Source organism: Mesoplodon bidens (assembly GCF_964165515.1).
Source record: "Mesoplodon bidens genome assembly, chromosome: 5".
Classification (NCBI taxonomy): Eukaryota; Metazoa; Chordata; class Mammalia; order Artiodactyla; family Ziphiidae; genus Mesoplodon; species Mesoplodon bidens.
The window spans coordinates 112280564-112306455 of record NC_138161.1 but is presented as its reverse complement, the minus strand read 5'-3'; the positions used below and the strand labels follow the sequence as shown (position 1 = coordinate 112306455).

General features: G+C 36.3%; 1 protein-coding gene across 5 annotated transcripts in view; it reads right to left on the bottom strand.

Moving 5' to 3' along the window:
• Positions 1 to 25892, bottom strand: part of LRCH3 (leucine rich repeats and calponin homology domain containing 3) — a 129046-nt gene that overhangs the window by 4410 nt on the left and 98744 nt on the right. For 2 of the 5 annotated variants that reach the window (XM_081236087.1, XM_081236084.1), the window contains exons 13-19: positions 21354 to 21407; positions 16105 to 16176; positions 12337 to 12385; positions 11375 to 11482; positions 9746 to 9864; positions 8943 to 9080; positions 2386 to 2463 (exon numbers count right to left, since the gene is read on the bottom strand). In XM_081236087.1, coding sequence (XP_081092213.1) covers positions 2386 to 2463; positions 8943 to 9080; positions 9746 to 9864; positions 11375 to 11482; positions 12337 to 12385; positions 16105 to 16176; positions 21354 to 21407 — 618 coding nt within the window. The remainder of the gene's footprint in view (positions 1 to 2385; positions 2464 to 8942; positions 9081 to 9745; positions 9865 to 11374; positions 11483 to 12336; positions 12386 to 16104; positions 16177 to 21353; positions 21408 to 25892) is intronic. The other 3 variants (XM_081236088.1, XM_081236086.1, XM_081236085.1) reach the window with 2 other exon arrangements.

The following is a 25892-nucleotide window of genomic DNA, read 5'->3' as shown; positions in this document are numbered from 1 at the left end:
TAGGTTTCTTCTTCCCTCCCATGGCAGAGGGACCTGAGAATGTTAGTTTAAACCTACGAGTTTGTATTTATTCATTTTCCTTCATTTTGTTTAACGAAAATGATCAACTGTTTTAGCAGAAGTAGCAGCATAACAGGAACCCATCTAAAAGTGTTAGTGATGGTGGTGGTGAGACTTGGGTGGAAGGCAGGAGTGGAGAAGGAAGAGGTGGCCCATATGGAATGTCCATTTACTCTTTCTGGTGGGGGGAAAGGGAGGGGAAGGAGGATGTGTCAAGAACTCCAGTCTAAAACCACCCTGGAAAAAATACCCAGTCTTTTTTTTTTTTTTAGTACCCAGTCTTTTAAAATTGTATTTTTTCTATCTCCTGCCTTCAAATAAATACTGTTAACCACTGCTTGGCAAATGGTGGAATAAAATGCATGCTTTAAAAGGCACACTGTTTTTGATTTTGTTGACCAATGGCGGTTATATTCTAAAAGAATTTCAGTGTATAGACTTTAAATCTGAGACAGATGACAGTTCTGTAAAGCCCAGAGTACATGTACAATGACTGTAAGAAGTCCTTTACAGGTCTGACATAGGCTAAGTGTGCCAGCACGTCTTGCCGTGTGGGGCCGTTTTCAGCACTCTTCTCTCTAGGTATGTGGTGCCTCTTTTTAATCACTCATATTTTTCCTCTGGTCCCATTCCCTGCACCAACCCATGCCACATTCTCTTGTTCAAAGACACTGTGCTATGGAACTGGGGCAGGTACTGGGCATGCTTGTGATGGTCAGGTAGGATCATCTCAAGTAGGCATAAGGGAAACACTGAATGTTAAGAGTGTACATGTGAATATTAGAACCTGCCTGTTAATATGGAGAAATGTATGCTATTTATCTAGAAACCTTATTAATGCTCTCAATATGTTTAAAAATGGTTAGTTCTAAAAGAGATGATGAGCCTTCAGAAAACAATATGATATAAAGGTAATACATTTGCTTTGAATTTGTCCACAGGAACAAAAAAGATCCTTGCTAACTACCACTAAATGTAAATTTCAGTTATTTTATAACTCAGCTTAAAAAATGCAAAAGAAAAAAGTAAAAAATAAGTAGTAGAATCACAATCTACTTAATAAAAGGAGAAAAAACACTCATGGGAACTAACACTGGCTAGTGCAGCTGCTCTGTGGAGCTGGGCTCTCTTCCACTTTGTGAAAGAGCTGAAAGGGAAAGGTGTTCATTGGACAAATGATGCTTTGACCTTCTCAACTCATGTTAGTTAAAGGGAGGAATGGTGAACTGGGTAAAATGAGTCATTGTCAGGAAAAGCCCTTGGGACAAGGGCTTAACTTCGAGAGAAACAGTGGACTTGTTGAGTCCAGGGGCCAACAGTAGGTTTCTGACAGCTAATTAAGAAGGTGATAGAAAAGTGTCATGTTTTTCTCCTTGAATGTTGGACAAAATATGGTGACAAGAACTGTAATGGTTGTAGTTAATGAAAAAAGTATCAAATGGCACCAGTTTTTATTTCTTTAAATTTATCTATATATGTCACTATATATAATATTTTTTAAGAGTGCCACACTTAACATAATTGTTTTTTAAAGGGTAAAAGTTTAACTATTTGTACTATTAAAGGGCAATAAAGCTCTAACTGAGGAACCTGGAAGCAAAAAATCTCAAGAGCAGGACAAGTGACTAGAAATGGCCTCTTGTGTGTTCAGTTCCAAAGGGCTTAGTGGAAAACTGGTAAAGTCTGAATAAAGTCTGCAATTTAGTCAACAGCACTGTCTACATGTTTATTGGTTTGGATGACATACTATGTTTACATTTATGTTAGGTATTAACAGTCCAGGAACCTAGGTGAAGTGTATACAGTATCTCTCTGTGATATTTTTGCAACATTTCTCAAAGCCTAAAATTATTTCAAAATAAACATTTTTTAAAAGCATTAAAGCAAGTGTTAAAAAACTGAAGCCAACTGAAGCATTCTTAAAGCAAGTGTTAAAAAACTGAAGCCAACTGAAGCATTCTTAGTCTGAGATGCACTTATTCTGAAGCACAGACTCTACTGTGTATGAAGTTGTACACAAGTCAATCAGCAAGTGGGGGCGTTTAGGAAAAATCAGAATAACTATTTTTGATTACTTAGCACTAATTACTTACTACAACATACTGAAATTCATGTGTATATGATTTCTTTGCTTGGTCCTTGGAAATAATTAAGGGAAACTGCTCAAAATATAATGACTGACTCTAGTAACACAAAATCATGTTAGTAATTATCAACTTAGCTCAGAACTACCCTGTAAGATTTTAGATACCTGCATTTCTAAAAGATTTTAAGAAAATAATACCCAAATTTATTTAGCAACATAAAATATGATAAATTTATTACCTGAGGTACACCAATTTTTCTGCAAGCTTCGAGGAAATTCTCCACATTTCGTCTGCATTTTGCCATTGTTAATTTAGGCTGCAAAGGAAAGAAAACGTGGTGTTATTAGCAAAGTTTAAAAAAATTTGCTAACTAAAAATACTCTTGCCAACTGCTTCATAAACTGAATGTTCTAGACCAGAGGGTCAGCAAACTTTTTCTTGAAGAATCAGATAATAAAGTTGTTAGGCCTCATGGCCATATGATCTGTTGCAACTACTCAAATCTGCTAAGAGCTTGAAAGCAACCACAGACAATATATAAACAAATAAGAGTGACTGTGTTCTAATAAAACTTTATTTACAAAAATAGGTACTGGCCTGTGGCCCATAGTTTGCCACCCCCTACTTTAGACATGGGCTTTGATTTTTGTAAGGCAAGTGCTAAATAGAGAAATTTTAGGAGGATGGTTTAATTTTTTTCCACTTTAAAGCAATATACACCAAAGAAAATTTGGAGGAATAACAAGAAAATTATTACCCACAGCTCAGTCATTCAAATATAATCATAGTTATTAACACTTTGGTTCATTTCCTTTCAGTCTTTTTAAAGAAAACAGTAATAATAATAAAAAAAAATCAATAGCCTTTGCTCATAAATATGTTACAGATGCATCATGTCTCTACTCAACGGTTATATTTAAAATTTTTTAAACATTTGAATTTTAAAAGATTGGATTAAAGAACCATTTTCCAAAGGGTGAAAATTTCCCATAGGAAATTTCCCTAGTCACTAACTAGTAAGCTTGCTTTTCTGAAAAGATCTCTGATGACTAGAACATAGTTGTATCACATGACCTAAAGTGATAAAATTTTTTGCCAAGTGGGTTATCATGTAAGAAAGAAATCTGAATCTCATTTCCCAAAGTGATTAACAAACTCAATTTTTTAAATTCATCTGTTGGTTTACGTATCAGGCATGGAAGCCAAACATTTGCAGGAAATCTGACCTGTGGTTTTTACAAAGCAGATGAAAGCCTGTACCATCTCTAGAAAAAAAACGGTTTCACTTGTGAATATCTGGGTTTTCTTCAAAGATGGAATATCATACTGTTGCCAAGAAGAGAGGAAATAAGATAACTACATAGTAATGGTTGAACGAACTATAATCTTGGCCTGAGAAACGCAGCAGGCACTAGGATTGGCTTTATCATAAAAGTTTTATAAAAGGCAACAACTGAGATGGAAGGAGAGTAATAATAATTTTAAAATTTCAAATTGAAAAGCTTTCAAAATTAAGTCTAGAAAGAAGATAACAGGTTTCCATGGAGAGCACCCCTTCTTGCCTATGCCAAGTTCTTCTTTAACTGAGGTAAAAAAGTAAAAAAAAAGTGAAACATAAATAGAATCAGAATCTGCTTAACAGAAGGAGAAAAACAATCATGGGGGTTCACACTGGCTAATTCACGCTGGAGCTGGGCTACTTCTCTTAGACTTTTTACATGTGAAAGAGCGGGTTTTCATGGTAGGAGTGATGTTATGGTTTTAACTCCTTGCTAGTTAAGAGTTAGGTAAGGTGAATTGAGGCGTAATAGAAAAGTCACTGTGGTGAAAGCTATTGGGATATGGGCTTAACTTTAAGAGAAACTGGGCAAAGAAAACATAGGACAACTGCTTTTCACTTAGAAGAATTTTTCATTAGCTAGAAACTCCCTCTCCATATACCAGTAGAAATGGAAGCAGAATCAATGCAACTAGCTTCCCTTATTCTGAAGGGACCTTAGCTAAGCAGACCAGAATCTTGATCTGAGTTTGGGAGAGAAGGCTAGGGGCGTTGTGTGCACAGGTGGATCATGAATGTGAGACTCTAGCAAAAGAAGGGGACCTGGGCATGTCGTTCTATAAAAGAAGGACCCCTACATTTCTGAAACATCTCCCTTAGATGTTGGAAGGGCAGAATGAAATAGGTCTTACTGCATAGGCAGAAAAACAAGTTTCCTTCTGTGCAAAAGAAAGGATAAAAAGATAGAGTTCGTGTTGCTAAGTAAGAAACTGGTCCAAGAGTCACCACCATTTAAGACAAAAAGAAAAGAAAGCTCAGAATAGTGATCCTGGGGTCCAACTCAGCGTTATCTCTATGAGGAGTACTAGCACCCTAAATGTGTGTGGGTGGGGGGTTGAGGAGTAGAATAAAAAGATTCCTTTGAGATTTCCCCTACAAAGAGCAGATTTCTGACTGATGAAAGGGAAATGGAGTGGGGAACCATCATCTGTCTCCAGTCATTCCTTCTCTTAGCATTTGTCTAAACCCCAGGGATGTAGGTCAGTGTTTCATAATTGGGATACAACTCCTTCTTATAGTCTGATGAGAGCTGTGAATCTACTCTTGGGAAGAATACACATGCATACAATTTTAGGGAGTTCAACGAGTGCTGGAAGCCCTAGGAGTGCATGAATCCCAGGCTACACATCCCCGCTCTGTATGTGTCCAATGGAATGACTAGTTAAAAGGACCCAGGGGTATAGACTCCCTATCACTCTGGAGTGTAGAAGGACTCATGATTTTGCCTTAAGTCAAATATCAGAGGAACCTGCTATCCCCAAAAGCTTTTCCAGAACTTCGGATGACATAACACATGGTTTTGGATAGCCATGTAGAGCCTGTTTCATTTCTGTAATGTACAGCCCGATCTGAATAAGAAATCTTATGTGGGTTTTGGGGAAGAAAGTAAATAATTTCAGCAAGAGGAAAGGAACTAGACTGAAAGGAACAAGAAATAAATGATTTTGCTATTTGAAAATTGAAATGATTCAGCATGTTTTCAGGTCATCTTCCATGGTGATACGGTTCTTTCAATGAGTTGTCGTCACATCACAATATTTGTAATGATTTGTTTATATGATTCAATAGTGCACTTCTAACAATGTGAACTGTACTACTTAAAACCTATGCCTATTGAACAATCTAACAGCAGTTTATCATACATCATAGATCCTCCCAAAATAACAAAGAAAGATGAATTATAACCTAATGGTTACAAGTACAAGTGCCCTTCTGAGTTTCTTTCGAAATACCTGGACTTATGACCTCCCCTTACAATGAGGGATCATTTCTTGAACTGGGGGGGAAAAAAAGCCTGGTTCCTACAGTACATCATGAAAGTGTTTTATAAGTTACACTCAGAGATCTAATTAGCAGCTTTTCAAAGAATTACAATAAATTACTATGTGTGAATGGAGCCACAAAGAAACTGCTACGGTTTTTCATTTGTATTTGGCTTTAATTTTATATTCTCATCAGGAAAAATCTCTAAGAAAGTAAGTTACAAAGCTCTCTGTATGGTCAGAAGAACAAAATAAGGGGAGAAATGGTCTAATATGAGGGAGAGCAATTCAGTATGAAGGAAAAATAGATATAAATACTTATACTGAAATCTAGTACTGTAACAGTATCCCCATTAAAGCAATATTGACTTATTCATAATAATCAGTATCATAATTTAAAAGTGAGGGTTTTTTTTTTTTGCTTTCAATTAAATTACTGGATGGTTTTCGTCTGGTTGACTCAGAGTCCATTTTTCCACTCCCAAATGTTATAATTTGGGAATTTTTGCATACTGAGGTGTTTCTCAACTTTATATTTATATTTATATTTTATATTTATATATTTATTAACCCAAAAGATCCCCTCTTAAACAATTTTATTTAGTAGGCCTACTTGCTTTTTTTTTTTTTTTTTCTTTTTGCGGTATGCGGGCCTCTCACTGTTGTGGCCTCTCCCGCTGCGGAGCACAGGCTCCGGACGCGCAGGCCCAGCGGCCATGGCTCACGGGCCCAGCCGCTCCGCGGCACATGGGATCCTCCCAGACCGGGGCACGAACCCGCATCCCCTGCATCGGCAGGCGGACTCTCAACCACTGCGCCACCAGGGAGGCCCGGCCTACTTGCTTTTAAGTGTCGAGGATACTATTTCAGGAAAGACCTCTTTTATTTATTTTACTTTTTAAGAGGAATTCATGTTCTTGAGAGAATGGACCACTTGTAACTCATCTCTGTACCTTTCATCCTGTTCAGAATGCCTACCACTGACTAGCTGCTCAATAAATATGACTAAATGTTGTTGTTGATTTCGTTAGCAAGTTTTAAATGCTCTAATTTCATGTTATATCATGTTTCTTTGACAAGAAGGTCCATGTGTTTTATGTCTCTAAGTGGTTTAACATTGATAAAATAGTTTTATTTTTCCTGTATGTAAATATTTTACATTCTTAAATGAAAGGCACTATGTTTGGTTGATGAAGATAAAGAACCTCAGTCACCCTTACTCTCATATTCCACTTTCTACATGAGCTCCTTGCTACTTCCTAAGTATTTTCCCTGAAAATGAAGAATGATACATTTGTCTTTTTTTATTACTAAAAAAATTTATTTTTCTTAATTCAGCTGACAGAAACTGGGAAGAATGCAAAGTATGAATAAGCCCTTCCCCTTCTGGCGTTGCCAAATAGCATGTCAATTCCTGTTCTCTTAATCACCACCTTGAGGAGCAAAACCAAGTCTTTCAAGTCTTTGGGGGGCATAGTTGATTTGGTAGCGCTAATGTTCCTCTCTGCCTTTTCTACACAAAGCTGAATGCCTGTTTTCTGAGGTCACTAAATAAAAAAATGGCTACCTATTTTCTTTAGAAGCAAATGCATGACTCTGTTTTTGGATATGCTAGAGGGGAAAGGGCCATATCAGCCTCTTGGGACCTTGGTAACAAAGCAGCCTTTATAATTAGAATCAAAGGTCCTTGGGAGACTTAAACGATTTGCATCTGGGGAGGCAGCAAGATGAATGTCCAGAGTGGCAAGCTATAGGCCTAGATACAACTGCAATTTGAGTAAAGGATTTGCATCAGGAAGTATGTGCTAAATAACAACAAGTGACCAGAAAATGAGATGAGGGCAAAACCTTTGAAAAGGTTAGACACTGCTAAGCATGTTACAGATGCACACTATCCATTCAGACTCATCAAAAGAGCTGTCACAACATCAAATGATCATCAAATGCACTGTGGAAACCTTGATTACCTCCTGTTGTGTGTGTGGACTAGTGAGGGCAGAGGAGCAGATGGGGAAATCTGGATGTAACTAGTGGATGCTATTGGTGCCTCACCCAGTGTCTCTGTACTTAGCCTGTGCACCCATCCTCATTTCCTACCCCCACTCCCTGCTGGCTGCTAAGGGCTCAGAGCTGTCCCTTCTCAGTTTCAGCCTGATCCCATAGGGAGCCCTGTGAATGAATCACATCGCACTCCCACCTTGAGGAAGAGGGCTCAGCCACCACATTGTTCATCCCTGGCTTCAGGCTACGGGTAAGAGCAAGGTGGCCTAGGACAATTCTCAGAAATCTTTAGGGGGTAAGGTGTTATAACATCTGCAACTTTTAAGTCGTGCAATTAAAATACACACACATATGAACACGCATAAATATAGACAAAGCAAGATGGCAAGATGCAGTGAATGTCAGCTCTAGGTGGAGGCTTTAAGGGTATTCTTTGTGTTATTCTTTCAGTTTTTCTGAAGGTTTGAAATCTTTCTTAATAAAAATTTGAAGGTGTGCGCCGCAACTACTGAGCCCACACACCACAACTAGAAAGAAGCCTGCAATGAAGAGAACCCCTGCCACGATGAAAGAGCCACCTGCTGCAATAAAGATCTTGCATGCTGCAACGAAGACCTGATGCAGCCAAATAAATAAATTAAAAAGAATGGAAAAAAATATTTAAAAATTTTGAAGGAAGAAAAAGGAGAGTTGTGTCAATCTAAAACTTGCTCTTTCTCTTGTGGGTTGCCATCCTGATACTGATGTCCATATATAACCAGCAGTCTAAAAAAAACCTGCCAGTCATCTTGAATGTATATTCTGCCTCATTTTCCACCTGAGGTTGGTCCCTCAATCATGTCACTTCTACCCCTGAAATATTCATCATTCTAAACTGCAATTATAATCACATTATTCCTCTCAAATTCTTTCTGTGTTTCCTGATTGTCTACACTAAGATAAACTTCTATCTCCCTGACATGGGACATGAGTCCCTTGTCACATGGCCCTTAGCTTACCTCTCTAGCTACATCCTCTGCCATTTACACCAACACCTTGTGAATGATCTATTCTGAACAACTTAAGAAATCCTTGAATACACCATGATCTTCCTTAGCTTTTTGGTCTAGGAATACTATGCCCAGAATGCGGTTCTCCCTCTCTGTACTGCTGGCAAATTCTTATTCATACATCAAGAATTAGTTCAAATTTTACCTCCTCTGGGAAGGCTTTCCTGAACTTTCCAGGCAGAGTTGAAGTGGCCCCTTTTTTTGTATTCCCATAGCACACTTCTTACATACCTCTTTTATAACATCACACACAGCTCTAAGTTATTGTTTACATGCTTACTTTTTCTCTAGTATAAGTGAGACCCGGAAGGCAGGGGCTGGACTCTATTCATATTTGTACCCTTAGCATTCTGCACAGTGCCTGCCTCTGTACTTAACAAATGTCTGATGAAGAGCCAACTTTTTTTAAGCATTATAAACTTACTACAGCTGGTGAGGGAACGTGAATGCTTGGGACAGATCGAGGCCGCACATGATTGGCCAAATGGCAAAGAACAACACCATCGGTTAGAGCTGCTCCAAGATCACAAGGCAGAGATACTTTTAACCGGTACTCAATATGCTAAAAGAACAGGAAAATGTGAAATATATTAATTCAAGAGTGGCTGACACACAGGACATAATGGAGTCACAATGGAATATTTTAAATTAGAAATCAAGTTAAAAAGCAAATAACTTAAGTACCACAATCTCTATTTTATCTTTCTATCCTAAGTCAATAACTTAAGGAGATCATAGGTATATATATATATATATATATATATATATATATATATATATATATGGCAGCCAGGTGACAGTGCTGCAAAGTTCCACAACAGAATTCATTTATAATTTTCTGACTAAAAAACAAAAAATAACTAGATCCAATTTTAAAATAAACACTATGTATGATATAAGTGTGGTATGTATCAATATATGTATATGTGTACATACATATGAATTATTATTACTCTAACAAGATTTCTTTAAATCATGAGGCAGAAAAAAATTTTAAATGAGTAGGGTCAGGGGTTGAGCTTTATGGAATAACCCATCTCATTTTCCTAGTAAATAAGTGAAAAAATTCATCACACAATGGGCAGCACAGCACACAATGGGCATTAGAGCACACAATGGGCACTTGTTGATTCTATTAAAAATTATAAGTCAAATGAACAAGTGATGCCAGGATTATGGGCTACACCAGGATCACTGAAAAATGTAATTCAAAGGCAATGTACATACTTTCCGTAGTTGATCTATTAATTCCAGCTCTTCTTCTCTCTGTCTTGAATTCTGTCTTGTTACCGGATCTTTAAAATCAGTGGTAGGTGCAGAAGATGAAAGAAGGGGTGACGCATGACCTAAAAAATATTGGTATGTAAGATAGAAAGGCGACTGCCAGTGCTGCAAAAATACTCAGATCCACCTGATCACAGTTTCCTTGAAAGTACAGCACTTTCTACTTCTGGACTCTGACCTTTTTAAAAAAGTTTTTATTATGGAAATTTAAAAATATGCACAATAATAGGGAGAATAGTATGAAAAACTAGCGAATGTCCATTACCCATTTGGCTCAACTACTTTGTGTGTTTGATTACATCCATTTAAAAATGTTTCTATTGAAAAATATCGCATGCAAAAAATTAGACAAATCATAAGCAAAGAGTTGAATAAATTATCATCACAAAGCAGACACAAGCAAGTCAATAAATGCAACATTACCAACACACAGGAGACCCTCTCATGTTCCCTACCCATCAGTATCAGTACCCAACAGTTACTTCTAGTACCAGAGGTTCTAACTATGTACCTCCTGGCTTCTAACACCACAGATTAGTTTTGTCCATTTTTGAACTTTCTACATATACAACCATATTATATGTGTGTATGTTTTTATGTTTGGCTTCTTTTGATCAGCATTATAAGATTTATCCACGTTGCTGTGTATATTAATGTGTTCATTTTCATTGCTTATTTAGTATCCCATTGTACAAATATACACAATTATTTATCCATTCTATTGTTGATGGACATTCAGTTTGGGGCTATTATGAATAATATTGCTATGAATAATTTGGACGTATCTTTTGGTACAGATGTGTACATATTTCAGAAAGCAAAATTGCTAGTCATAGGATATACAAGGGTTCACTATTAGCAGATAATGTAAACAGTTCTCCATGCTAATTAACAATCCCAACAGCAGTGCATCTCTGGTTTGAGTTTAAATCTCACTGTGAGTGTATCTATCAGTTATGTTAAAAATAGTTATTTTGGGAGTGAAATGTCTGCTTCCACTTCTAGGTAACTTCTTTGGGGGTCAGGCAGAAATTTGCCACATTAACTAAAAACCATGAGACTAAATAGTTTTTTTTTTTAATTACTGATTCATTTCTTTAACAACACAGAAAACAGCTTTTACCAACAGAAAAATCTGAAAAAGAGCACACTACAGAGAGAAGGGACATTCCCTGAAGCCCTGAAAGAGTAATTTTTTTGTTCAAACACTATAACCTGCTTTTAGGTGGTACTGAGAAACTTTCTGACCAAAATGAATTCAAACAAGATTAAGATTCTCTTCCTTTAGTATCAGTGAGATCACAGACAAACGCAGTTTATAACTTTTGCCTTGGTGACACCTCAGGGTAGAAGTTTATTTATTTATTTGTTTGTTTGTCTGGCCTCACCGCGCGGCTTGCGGGATCTTAGTTCCCTGACCCACGGTTGAACCAGGGCCCTGGCAGTGACAGTGCAGGGTCCTAACCACTGGCCTGCCAGGGAATTCCCAGGGTAGAAGTTTAAAAGTATGTAATGTATAATGTCATTGTATAACGCCCCCCCTCCAATGCCCCTTTTAGCACTGCCACCTACCTTTATTTGTTTCTGCCCTGACAGCTCCTCTGAAAAGGAAGCTTTCAGGGCGCTGGGCCTGGTTTCTCTGAATAGCAGCAGGAAAAGAATATGCAGGGGAATGATGAACTGAATCAGCATGGAAAAGCAAAATAAGATTAAAGAAGATGGAAAAAATTAAATATAATAACAGACACATGACAAAAGTTCAATAAATGGCAAATGAAGAAAAAAGTTAAATATTGCAGTGATATAAAATGATAATTTTGTTTATTAATATAAAATCTGGTATAGAAAAGTAACCTCCAGGACTTCCCTCATGAGCCAGAGGCTAAGACTCCATGCTCCCAATGCAGGGGGCCCAGGTTTGATCCCTGGTCAGGGAACTAGATCCCACGTGCCACAACTAAAAGATCCCGCATACCGCAACTAAAAATCCCACATGCTGCAACTCAGACTCGGAGCAGCCAAATAAATAAATACTTAAAAAAAGAAGAAAAGAAAAGTAACCCTGAAAGTGGGAGGGCTGCTTGTATGTATTTTTATTTTTATTTTTTTTGCGGCCGGGCCGCGCAGCTTGTGGGATCTCAGTTTCCCAACGAGGGATTGAACCTAGGCCATGGCAGTAAAAGCCTGGAATCCTAACCACTACACTACCAGGGAAATCCCTGTTTGTATGTATTTTTAATTGTCATGTTACTTTTGGTATATCAATAAAGGCAAAATGAATGTTAATATATTAAATATAGTCTCTTACAAACCTACAGCCCTGCTAGCTCTTGCTCATTTTTTCATATCAAATGGCTGAGTGGTTGAATGACTAGATGAATTAAAAAGTGAAAAATGTGCAGAGTTCCCAATTTTGTGCCTGATTTCTCATTTCAGAAAAGGAAGCCACAGCCATCTAAGGAGTAATTTATCAGGAAAATCCTGGTAAAGAATTATAATTGGGATGTGGTTAATTGCACTTTTGTGTCTATTACCTGTTTCTGTTGTAGGTGAACTTGATATAGCATTAGATCTGTGATCATTCTGTGGAGAAACATAGATACATCAATAATTATTATTCAAGAAGAGGCACTTTCCACATTTATGGAAAGTACCTCTTTCCACATTTGGGATTATATCAATAAAAGAAAAAAAACATGCAACTCTCCTCCAAAATTAAGTCTAGAAATGAGAATTTGGTATAATAATTCTGAATATTTTTTAAGGCCAAACTTTTCTTAAAATTAATTTTTATTGGAATACAGTTGCTTTACAATGTCGTGTTAGTTTCTACTGTACAGCAAAGTAAATCAACTATATGTATACATATATCCCCTCTTTTTTGGATTTCCTTCCCATTTAGGTCACCACAGAGCATTCAGTAGAGTTCCCTGTGCTATACAGTAGGTTCTCATTAGTTATCTATTTTATACATAGTATCAATAGTGTATATATGTCAATCCCAATCTCCCAATTCATCCCACCACCCCCCAAGGCCAAACTTTACTTATTCTAGAGAATACAAGATTTATGTAATGCATTCTCTAAAGATAGTCCTATTATATAACAGGCCTTTCCTACTGTGAAAAATGAAATCATCCTAAGGCAGAAAATTTTATTGAGAAATGTATAGAAGAGAATAAAATTTTATTTTATAATAGTATTTTGCTGGCATACTTTCTAAAGTATTCCTACCCCCCTCCTTGAGTAATGTTTTAAGAAAGAGTGATGAAGGTTTCTTCATTTCAGTTAGGAAATGAGGTATTTAAAGATGATAGCTGTATTTTGAGACCAGTATTTGAGTCCAAGATGTTTTCAATTTATTGACCAAAGGAACTGTAAAGGAGGAAGAACTAGCTCAACTGGTATAGAGTGTACCTAAAAAAAGGGAATGGAGTTAAGCTAATTTAAAAGGAAGTGTTGGTTAGCTGGGTTAAAAATACTGAAGACTTGGCAGAGGAGTAGAATCAAGAAAAGCTAGAATAACAACAGGTTTTCAGGCCTTGATAGCTAGTTATATTCAATAATCATTGAGCTGTACTCAATAATTTATGATAACTGAGACACATTTTTGAACAGAATGACTTTAAAACACACACACAAATACACACACACATACACACTCCCATGCTTTTTTCTCCCTTTTGGTTTTCAATATTTTCAGAAATCTTTTATCTGAAGTTGGAGTTGGGTCAGGTGAGATTAATGATGACAGGAAATTTTAACTGCTATAAATAAATAAATAAACAGAAGCCATGCTGTTGAGAAAATTCTTGGACTGATCTGAAAGACAATTCTGTGGTAATGATTCCTTGGTTTGATACTCTTAGGCCAAGAACTAAGACTTAAAAAGTAAGCTGCACTCCTGAGTGAAGCAATGTATTACATCTTCATTAGTGAAAAAGACAACATGTTCATCAAGTTTAAAGATGCCAATAAACTAAGTTTAGGATGCTGAGAAGAAGTGAAAATTTAAATAACAAATTTAATTTAAAATAAGAGCAACACGGACTAGTAAAAGGAATAAATGGGCCAATGAGGCAAAAGCTGGATACCTTTTTAAGTAAACAAAATACTATCCTTATTTTCAAGGAAGATGAGGTAGGAAGGAGAAAGCTAGGACCAATGGTACAAACAGAAAAACATAAAAAGTAGAGATTATTCCAGATACAGAGGAAAAAAAATTTTTTTTAATTTAAAAAGGCCTATTACAGTGAGATAGACTAGAAACATTAACATATTTAGGAATAAAACAATAAAGTTATTAGACAACTCTATTAGATTAGAAGGAAGAGCGGAAACACATTGCACTGAATGGCAGCAAATGTTCTCTACCTCCAGAAATACCAAAAGATAACATACAGTTGGGTGTAATGAAAAACAAAGCCAGAAAAGAGGGGACTTACAAAATGGTGATTTAAAAAATATATTTTTATTGAAACTATAAATCTAACTGCTTACATTCTAGGATACTGAAATAATTAGTTCAAATCACGCTGAGGCCACTGACTAGTATATCTGAGAACTTTTGGAGAACTGGAGAGCAAAAAATGGAAACTGATACAAAGTCAACTTTTAGTGCCTATTTAAGCAACAAAAGAAATAAAATCATGCCTAAAGATAGTATATACCTGCTGCAAAGTAACTGAGATACCAAAAAATAAAGAATAAATATTTTTAAACTAATCATTTGACAGTGCAGCAGGTCTGACAGGAAGAATGTTAGACGTTACACAACTTCTGGCACATTCAGATTTGGCCTTACTCAACTATAATTCTAGGGGAGGATAAGCCCCAATGCCCTAAGGTATCCACTGAGTGTAATGAATTAACTTTTCTCCTATATACCTAGAATGGTACTAGTTATACACCTTCCTTGAAAAAATTTTGAAAACAGTCCCTCAAATAATTTTCTTTGTAGTTCAAATAAGGAACCTAGCTGAGAAAGGCTAGCAAAAGGTTAATAGAGAAGAGAATTATAAAGTTTTTTCAGGAGTCATCCAGGTATGTGTAGTTTCAATAATAACCAGAGAGAAGGTTTATCAGGTTTACAGATGTTATAAAGTTGGGGTCAGCATTTAGAAGGACATGATGCAAGAATCTGAAAGTATTCCGGGAAATTAGAAAATTTTAAATGTTCAAAAAGCAAAATTAAGTATTTAGGAAAACAACAGATACAAAGTTTAGAAATTAATTATCATTTAGGAATATAACTAAAACATCTGAGAATTACAATGGATACAGAGAAAAATGAACACCAAAATGGAAAAAGCCAACCTAATGCTCAGCATAAGACGTGAATAACCCTTGTTTCATGCTCAGTACCACATGGGCTCTAATGAGGGATATATTTCTAGTTGGGAACTGTGGAGCCAAAATGGGGGGCAGAGAACTTGTGAAAGTTCATAAGGACAAACAGGCTAGGAAAGGCACATAAAAGGGCCAAAGCTTATTTACAGAGAAGACAAGGGTGGCATCATAATAGTTTTCAAATATAAAGATTCTCCACATAAGGACTGCTAAATAACTAGAAAATCTCCACTCTGGAAAGAAAAGAAGAAATAGGTGTAAACCACAGGAGGACAGATATAAGTTAGACAAGGAGAGGACCTTGTTGACAGTCAGGATTATGAGTCATTTCTTAGGTATCATATGATAATAAGTATGGAATTACCATCCCTAGAGGCCTTTAAAAAATAAAATACCACAGGTTTTTAATTTAGACTTCCAGGCCATATAATCTCCATTGTAACTATTCCTACTCTGCTTTTAAGTGCAAAAGCAGCCATAGACAAATGGGAGTGGCTGTATGTCACTAGAACTATTTACAGAAACAGGTGGCCTAGGGACCATATCTTGCTGACCCTCTACTGTAATAGGGTTTTGGCAGTGACACTTTGGGGGACTGATACTCAAATTATTTTGCATGCACATCAGACAACAGAGTTAACTCAATATCATATATTAACCAAAGTAACATAGTAACTCATGACAAAAAACCCCCAACCCTTTGATAAGAAAATTAGAAGGACATTTCAAACAAAAATCTCAATACAAAGAATTAACAAAGGCTCTATGTTTCTGGCATAATAAAACTTCCAAAAAATTTCAAATTAATGTTAAACTTAGTTTCATAAGCTTAGTTATATTTCATACAATCCTAGATTTCAGACTGTTGTTAGACCAACCCATTGGGAAATTTAAGACCTCCCCTGCAAATCCCCTCCTCAAAGTTCCTGGTAAATTACAATAACAAGATATACCTTAAGAGGCCTGAAGGCAGAAGAATGAGGCAGGGTAGCAGCACAGCCCACTTGATTCACACCTGACAGCGACTAAATTGCAAAAGAGAAAGAGAAGAAACAGAAGGCAGCATTTATGTTAGCAAAATGTCAGACAGGCAGGCAGACAGATCTTGTCAGTAAAATTAGAAAAGGAAAGGTCACTGACAAACTTTCAAATGGTTTACTAAGATATTGATAGGGCAGAAAGAGAATAGTTGGGGGAAAAAACCCTATCATTTATTAAACACAGTTTTCCACCTGTTTAATTCAAATTATTTCAATACCTCATACCACATTAATCAAGAAATGAAAGGCATGATTTATTAAACATGATTTTATATAGAAATAAAACTGAGTACATCAAATTTTTTTTAGCAAAATAGCCTTAGAAACAAATGAGTCCTGTGCTGTTCCTACGACAGGGGAAACAAATCCAGTCAAAGAGCTCATTTTAACTGATCAGAATTGGCATGAATAAGAGCAACATCTTTTCAATATTAATCCAAATTAGATTTTTTATAATTCAGTTTAATGGCTTTGATGTGAGAAGGCAGGACATGAGGATTTTGCATCACACCTTAAGGATGAACCAGCATTTCATTTCTGCTTCTGTAAAAGTCCAAATGACCTCTGAGAAGTACAATTTTCCTTTTCTTTGAATCCTTTATCCTTTCACCAGCCTACATAAAACTAGTTAGATATATTAGAGATATAATTAGAGACAGTAAGTGTTAGAATCTATTGTACAGAATTTTGATTACAGATAAAAGCTGCTCAGAACATGACAATTACTTCATTTGGTGGGGAGTGGAAATCAGAGAAGACAGAACTTTCACAAAGGGCGTTGGGTAAGATTGTATCTATTAAAAATGTCAAAGGCTTAAAGATATTAAAGCCTTTATAAGTTAAACAATTTTTTAAAGTTTAAACTACAATCACAAGTATCTGAATCATGGGATAAATGAACAAGAACACATGTGGTGTTTAGGAAAAGGTGAGTAGGATTGTGAATATAATAAATACAACTACATTTTTAATGAGTTGATAGATAGCAATGTCTTTTTTTGTGTGTGCAAAAAAAAGCATGTAACACACACTGCAACATTACCTTAAGGCAGAAGAAAGTGCGGACAGAAATGTACCAGACAACAAGGCTGTGACAACGCTCTTACACTGTATGTGCCTCTTCACCTGTTTAGAGTTCCTGGGCCTCCTAATGATCAAATGGACTTGAATTACTGTCCATCTCAAATATAAAAAGGCTAAAAGCCACTATGCTGGCAAAGAAGGAAAAAAGGATGGAAGGAAGAGGAAGTGAAATGAGCCTAGATCCTTTCTAGTATCTAGAGATGGGATGTAGATACATATGGGACATATATGAAAGCAACAGAAGCCGGAAGGGCAATCCTAAGAGAATGTTAGTGTAACTGAGATTAAACATTACCAACAGTTATTTCAAATCCCATATTTCAAGGTCTTTAAATCAAATCCAACATTTACTTGCTATATCATCAGAACTTCTTATCTTGAAACATTTCTTTTTGAGATTTTTTTTTTTCTGATTGTGATTTTATTATTTTTTTATTTTGGCCACACCACGCAGCTTGTGGGATCTCAGCTCCCCGACCAGGGATTGAACTGGGGCCACTGCAATGAAAAAGCCGAATCCTAACCACTAGACCACCAGGGAACTCCCCTAATGAGCAATTATTAGATGTACAGAATACATCAGGAATTATTCACTCAGGAATTATTTATTAAGCAACTAGTATATCCCAGGAATTACGATAGGGATTGGGCATACATAGATAAATGCAACAGAGAATATCCCTGTGCCCATGAAGCTTACAGTCTAGTAGTCTATTGGCGGTGGGGGAGAGGGGGAGATACAAAACTATTAATAAACACCCACCTAAAAGTGCTATGAAGAAAAAAAAAACCAGTGGAGGCAAATTTGATTTGGGGGTAGGGGTGTTGCAGAAAAGCCATTTTAAGGGTGTGACATTTAAGCTGATACCAGATAGATCAGTAGGAATTAACCAAGGGGTATATGCAGGGAATGAGAGGCATTCCATGCAGAGGGAGCAGCATTTGCAAAGATCCTGAGGTGGGAAAGGGCTTGCCATATTTTCAGAGCTGAAAAAATGCTGATATAGCATGGCCCCAGAGATGAGAGATACATAGTACCCAGAATACACAGGAGCTTATAGGCCACGTTAAGAAGTTTGGAACCCACTCTAAATGGTTTGTAGGCTGTGTTAAGAAGTATATGGATTTTGGAAAACAAACAACCCAATCCAAAAATGGGCAGAAGACCTAAATAGACATTTCTCCACAGAAGATATACAGACTGCCAACAAACACATGAAAGGATGCTCAACATCTTTACTCATCAGAGAAATGAAAATCAAAACTACAATGACATATCATCTCACACCAGTCAGAATGGCCATCATCAAAAAATCTAGAAACAATACATGCTGGAGAGGGTGTGGAAAAAAGGGAACACTCTTGCACTGCTGGTGGGAATGTGAATTGGTACAGCCACTATGGAGAACGGTATGGAGGTTCCTTAAAAAACTACAAATAGAACTACCATATGACCCAGCAATCCCACTACTGGGCATATACCCTGAGAAAACCATAATTCAAAAAGAGACATGTACCAAAATGTTCATAGCAGCCCTATTTACAATAGCCCATCGGATGAATGGGTAAAGAAGATGTGGCACATATATACAATGGAATATTACTCAGCCATAAAAAGAAATGAAATTGAGCTATTTGTAATGAGGTGGATGGACCTAGAGTCTGTCATACAGAGTGAAGTAAGTCAGAAAGAGAAAGGCAAATACTGTATGCTGACACATATATATGGAATTTAAGAAAAAAAAATGTCATGAAGAACATAGGGGTAAGACAGGAATAAAGACACAGACCTACTAGAGAATGGACTTGAGGATATGGGGAGGGGGAAGGGTAAGCTGTGACAAAGTGAAAGAGCGGCATGGACATATATACACTACCAAACGTAAGGTAGATAGCTAGTGGGAAGCAGCCGCATAGCACAGGGAGATCAGCTCGGTGCTTTGTGACCGCCTGGAGGGGTGGGATAGGGAGGGTGGGAGGGAGACGCAAAAGGGAGGGGATATGGGAACATATGCATATGTATAACTGATTTAATTTGTTATAAAGCAAAATATAAAAAAATAATAAAAAATAATAAAAAAAGAAGTATATGGATTTTGGGACTTCCCTGGTGGTCCAGTGGTAAAGAATCTGCCTTCCAATGCAGGGGACACTAGTTCAATCCCTGGTCGGGGAACTAAGATCCCACATGCCGCGGGGCAACTAAACCTGCACGCCACAGCTACTGAGCTCACGCACCTCAACGAGAGAGCCTGTGTGCTGCAAACCACAGAGCCCACAGGCTCTGGAACCTGCGCACCACAACCTCAGAGCCCATGCGCCCTGGAGTCTGCGCGCCACAACTAGAGAAGAGAAAACGCTCACGCCACAACTAGAGAGAAGCCCACGTGCTGCAACTAAGACCCGACACAGCCAAAAAAATTAATAAAATAAATAATAAATAAATCTAAAAAAAAAAGTATATGGACTTTATTCTACTATATGAAGTCACTGAAAAGTAGTTTAGAGAAGATCAGAGGTATGATTTACAAAATGACTCTTTTTGTAATACATGTTGGACACTATTTGGCATGCAAAAATATGTGAGACATGGTTCTTGTTTTTAAAGGCTGTCTAATTTAGGCCAGACAGGAATACTGTTAAGTAAAATATAAGTGTATGTATTTTGAAAATGGCTGAAATTACAAATTTCACGCTAAGGGGATTTTATTGTTTTTCCAAATTCCACTTTTTCCTTGACAAAAACGCCTGGGCATTCAGCACTTACTATATGTGTTATTAAATCTCATCTTCAGTTTCCTAAAGTGTTTCAAAGTGTTTTCAATTACAGTATGGGAGGCAATATAGCACAGTGTTCATGCACGTTCTCAAGTCACCTGGATCTAGATTTGAACACAGCCTTGTACTTACTAGCTGTGACCTTGGAGAAGTCACATTCTGGACAAAGCATTCTGTGCCTCAGTAATCATTTGTAAAATGGTGATAAGTTTAACCTTATCTCTTAAGGCTGCTGTGAGGAGTGAATGAGATAATTCTGGTAAAGTGTCTGGATCACCACAGGCTCTCAATATTCTTCTACATTAAATTATTATTTGCTTCTCATGCCAATTAACTCTGACTAAAACTCCAGAGGCTTATTTCTTTATAAGACTGCCAGTTAAAATGTGCTTTAGCCATCTTAAAGGAAATGATGATTACAGAACACAGAAATTCTGACAATGAAAGTTTATGTAATAGAAATCTCATGCTCAAGTATGCAGTTCATGCAGTAGTATGCACAATGGTGGTAGTTACTAGCTCCTAAGACAGGAATTGCTACAGACAATAGGCTTTTGAACTGCTAGTTTTCAATACTATGGTGAAAAAAATAACATAAAACATGATGGGAAAAGCAATTATGTACATGGTTAGAATTCTCTTGCAAAGCTGATAAAAGTAAACCAGTATGCTTTAATGTATCTTCTAAATTTGCATGTGTCCAATAAAATCAAATACAAAATTAAAAAAAGAAGTAAACCAATGTTAAAAATGATCAGTAGACAGCATTCCAAGTTAATGTTTCCCTGAGTTTAAGATATAAAATGGGTATGGAGGGATAATCTTGAGATCTAAAAGTTTGGGATTTTCAGTAGGTTAAAATAGATAATAAAATAGGATGCCAAATATACATTTGTATAATTAGCATCATGAAGTAAGGGAACCATTCATCATACAGGTGACTTATAAGACAAAACAGTGATTAATAAAGTTCACCTGGAATTAGAAACATTTAAAAAACGAATGTATTATTCCCTCTCCTCCAAACACACATACAAAGCCAATATGGTTCTCAATGCAAATGTTTTACTTTTGGAAACACTAACAAAGATATTTGAATCATATCTGCAGAACACTTGCAACACTGGGTAAATCATGAAAAGTAATGTAGGGAGACAGTTCTAGCTATTTGTAAAGCATTTAGTAATGATGCTCATCATGTTTTATGGTATTTAGATCAATTCAGAATGAAAAGTACAAGAGCTATTCCCCAAATCTCTAGACACAGCAATGTAAAACTCCATTTTGTGCAAGGTTCTTACCACTAACAAGGCACTATCATCAGTGTGCTGAGACCTTCTGGATGGGAAGGGACACTGGAGAGGTGGAGAAAAATGAAGCAATGTCAAAAACAAGCTATGCACACACATGACGAGTTTCACAAATACACAAGCAAAGAGACATATTAACACATACTTGTGAAGATGCTGACATACAGGACCACATTCACAATCATTCAGAATTCATGCATTAAAATAGCTAATAAGTTGTTTCTGAGTAACGATTTTCTCCCAAAGAACTTAAACAACTGCAATTATGATCTTATTGCATAAAAACTCTAAAGCAAGGAGGGGAATAGGAATTATTCTCTGTTCTGAGAAGAGAAAGCTGAAGATGTAGAAGTCACATTTGTGGTCATTTAGTGCGCTAGTGACAAATGCAAAACAATAAACCCAAGAGTCATGATTTCTAGTCTAGGCATCTCTTCATTACCTTTCTCAGACAAAACAAGGGTACAACTGGAAATTTTAAAACTATACATGTTATTTTCCTGAGAAGCTTTAGTTTTCAGGTAATGAATTACTCCAGAATGACCAGTAAGAAGGAAATGTTGGGTAAAAAAGGAGGAGTGTATTAACGTATCAAACTTTGATTGTCAAAGGTTTGTACAGAGTTATTACCATGTGAAGAAAAGACAACTGAAAGTGCTTGAGTGAATCTTTCAGGTACTGTACCAATGCATAAGCTCTCAAAAAATAACCAAAAATAGTTATTATATATCCAATAAGATTAAAAAAACCTTTATAATGGATAATTTAAAACATTTCAAACAATACATTTTACCATCCCAGAAACACTTGTGCTTTGAAAACACTGTGCTGAAGACTGATGCTTGTAAAGCCCCATGTGTTAGGTTTTCAAATAACTTATTTTACAAAAAGCAAAGTCAACACTCACGTGAAATAATGCCTTTATGCATTTTTTAAGGAAGTAATGGTCATAAATTGAAAAAATAAGAAGGCAAAGATAAAGGAAAATAGCTAATGAAAAACCCAAGTACAATAAAATATTCATTTAGTAATAAGCTTCATTTTAACAGGTCAAAATAGGTGCACAGATTTTTAAAAAAATAATGAATCATAAATTTTATTTCAAAATGTAAATGTCACTAAATGTGCACACATGTTAAAACAATAAAATTTACAACCTAGTTTATTTTTTCTCTTTGCATAGGACATCATTATAATACAGAATCTAGGTGCATAGATTTAAAAGGTTAATTAACAATTAATTTTACATGTTACTTTGTAACAAAAATGTACTACTTAATATTATAAAACTAATGTGTACAAAGTATAATCAATAATATACACACTTAGGAAATGAGCACTGAAGCTGAAACACTATGTAGAGTTTTCTGTTTAATACCGACACCATTCACGTGTGCCAGATACAGCTCTCAGGACCATCTCTCATTACACAGTAGCTCTGAAAATGGATGAGGGAGATGATAACTCTGCTGGGGATGGGAGGAGGGAAATAATCTCCAGACGGATGTGTATAGATTTTAAAAACCCCAATCTATAGATTCTGATAAACTTCCTGGCCCGTGTCTTTTTCTCCCTAGTAAGGAGAATTTTGTGAGAGGAAAAAAGAAAATGGCAACATTTTGATCACTGAAAACATATGATAATCACATGCAAAACATTTCATTTTCATTGCAATAATAAAAAGTTCCAAAGAAAGGTGATTATATAAACTTACCTCACCGTCTAAGGGGGGGGGTGTTGTTTTTGTGGACTTTGTGACACTTTTTGCTATATAACCCCACACCCCCCAAAAAGGGGAAGCTGGTCAGAATCTAGAACACTGGGAATGAAAAACGCTATTTACTAAAATGATCACTCACATTAATCTCTGTATCTCTCGTGTATGGTATTTTTCTAGATTTACTGGTTAGAAGACGCTGCTCTTTCCCTTAAATAGCTTAAAATTTAAATGAGGAAAAGCAATAAGCTGACAAACACTATTTTCCTGTGTCTATAAGCATCTATAAACAGAAATTTTTAAAAACTATGTTTTTATATGTACATGGATATAAACACATTCAGAGTAGTAATCTCTCACTAAAATCTCTCAATGAAATCACCCTCTCTTTCTTTAATGGCTTCAAATATCACTCTAATGCTAACAGCTTTAGCTCTCTCCAACCAGCCACATTCCAGGCTTGCATTTTCAAATGCCTGTGGAAACTCTCTACTTAGAAACCCCACTGTCATCTCCTGTTCAACATAACCAAAAAAACTCCTCAATTTCCCGTACTAACTGGGTATTTCCCCCCAATTTGCTAATTTCTGTTATTATGTCAATTAATAATATCACAGTATCTGTATAGTGAGTGCTTTACCATGTGTTTTTATATACAGTATCTCAAGTGATTCTTCTTATTCTGTGAGATAAACAAACATCATAATCATATTCTTTTAAAGATGAGAAAATTGAGGATAGAGAGGTTATATGACATGTGCAAGGTTACAAAGTTAGTAAGTAGCATAACTGAGATCTGCACCTATGCCTTCTGATCCCAAATCCAACATTCTTTCCACAAAGCTAACTCCCATTAAAACCATTCTTTTAGCCTCAAACCCTTGCTTTGGAACCTTTTTTTTTTCACTCATTTTCAGTGATTTATTCAACATTCACTACACATCTATGTATAAGATATAATGATGCTTCTTTTGAAATCTCTCTTACAGTTAATTTATAAAACCCTTTGTGGCAGTAGGGGGTGCAGCATACACCATACTAGTAAAAGTACTAGGTGAAGCCATAATAATTCTGAAATAGTTAATACTTAATAGTTAAACATTAAACATATGAGGAAAATAAAGGCACAGAATGGCTCAGTAACTTTCCAAAAGTCAAGCACATACCAAGTAGCAAAGCTGGATTCAAATTCAGATATTTCCGATTCTAAGCCCTTACCACAGGACAACACTGCCTTTCCTTAGGAAACTTAGAAATCATCTAGTCTTATGCCTTCATTCTGTACCCTCATCTAATTATTGCAATTACTCTCTATTTCATTTTCCTTCTTTCCTCATCTCTTTCTAACATATTCTAACATGAGCAGATTAGTTTTTCAGAAGTAACTTCCCTGTCTTTTCTCCTGCTTAAGAACTAAAATTGTTCTTTTCTGCCTAATTGTTCAAGATCAAACTCTAATTTGACATTTAATCAAGGCTATCTACAATGTAATTATCTCTTACTAGTTATATGACTTCTACAGAAGGCAAGCTAAATGAGTTAATTTATGTAAAATGCATAGAACAACACTTAGGACATAGTATATGTTAGCCATTATCATTTACTGAGAGTCAGTATAGCATTCTGGTCATAGACCAGGGTTTGGAGCCAGCCTGTCCTTTTTTTTTTTTCTTTCCAGTTTTATTGAGATGTAAATGACATACAGCAATGTATAAGTTTAAGGTGTAATAGCATAATGATCTGAGTTACATACATGATGAAATGATTACCACAATAAGTTTAGTGAACATCCACCATCTCATAAAGATAACAAAAGAAGAAAAAAAATGATGAAATGATAAGAACTCTTAGGATTTACTCTCTTAACAACTTTCACATTTAACACATATTTTGTACATTGCATCCCTAACTCTTATTTATCTTATAACTGGAAGTTTGTACCTTTTGGCCACCTTCAGCCAATTCTCCCTCCCTCATGCCCTGTCTCTGGTAACCACAATTCTGACCTCTTTTTCTATTAGCTTGTCTGTTTGTTTGTTTTTGAAGTATAACTGACCTACAACACTATGTTAGTTCCTGGTGCAAAAGATAGTGATTTGATATTTCTATATATTACAAAGTGATCACCATGATAAGTCTAGTTACCATCTGGACTTTTTTTTTTTTTTTAAAGAAACTGTTTATTTTCCATCAGCTTTATTTCCATTTTCTGTTCAGCCTGTCTTGATTAGAATCTTTGCTCTGCCACTTACTACCTGAGTATTTAACCTCAGGAAAATTGTTATCCTCCCTGAGCATCAGAGATCATCATCACAGACTTGATACATTTGAAAAAATATAAGAGAGTTTATTATGTGTATGGTACTTAATAGAGTTATGAAACAAGAGAGAAAGCATTTAGAGGATGAGTGATTCATTTGTTCGATCATTCATTTAAATATTGAGCTTTACTAGGGGCTAAGACCTGCTTAAATCTAGGGATACAGCAGTGAATAAACATGACAGACATGGTCCCTGTCTTCAAGGCGTTTACGGATGGGAGAGACAGGGTGTGTGTGTGTGTGTGTGTGTGTGTGTGTGTGTGTGTGTGTGTGTGTGTGTGTGTGTGTGTGTGTGTGTGTGTGTGTGTGTGTGTGTGTGTGTGTGTGTGTGTGTGTGTGTGTGTGTCCACACACCATGTGGCTTGTGGGATTTTCCTTCCCCGATGGGAGAGACAGAGGGTGTGTGTGTGTGTGTGTGTGTGTGTGTGTGTGTGTGTGTGTGTGTCCACACACCATGTGGCTTGTGGGATTTTCCTTCCCCGATGGGAGAGA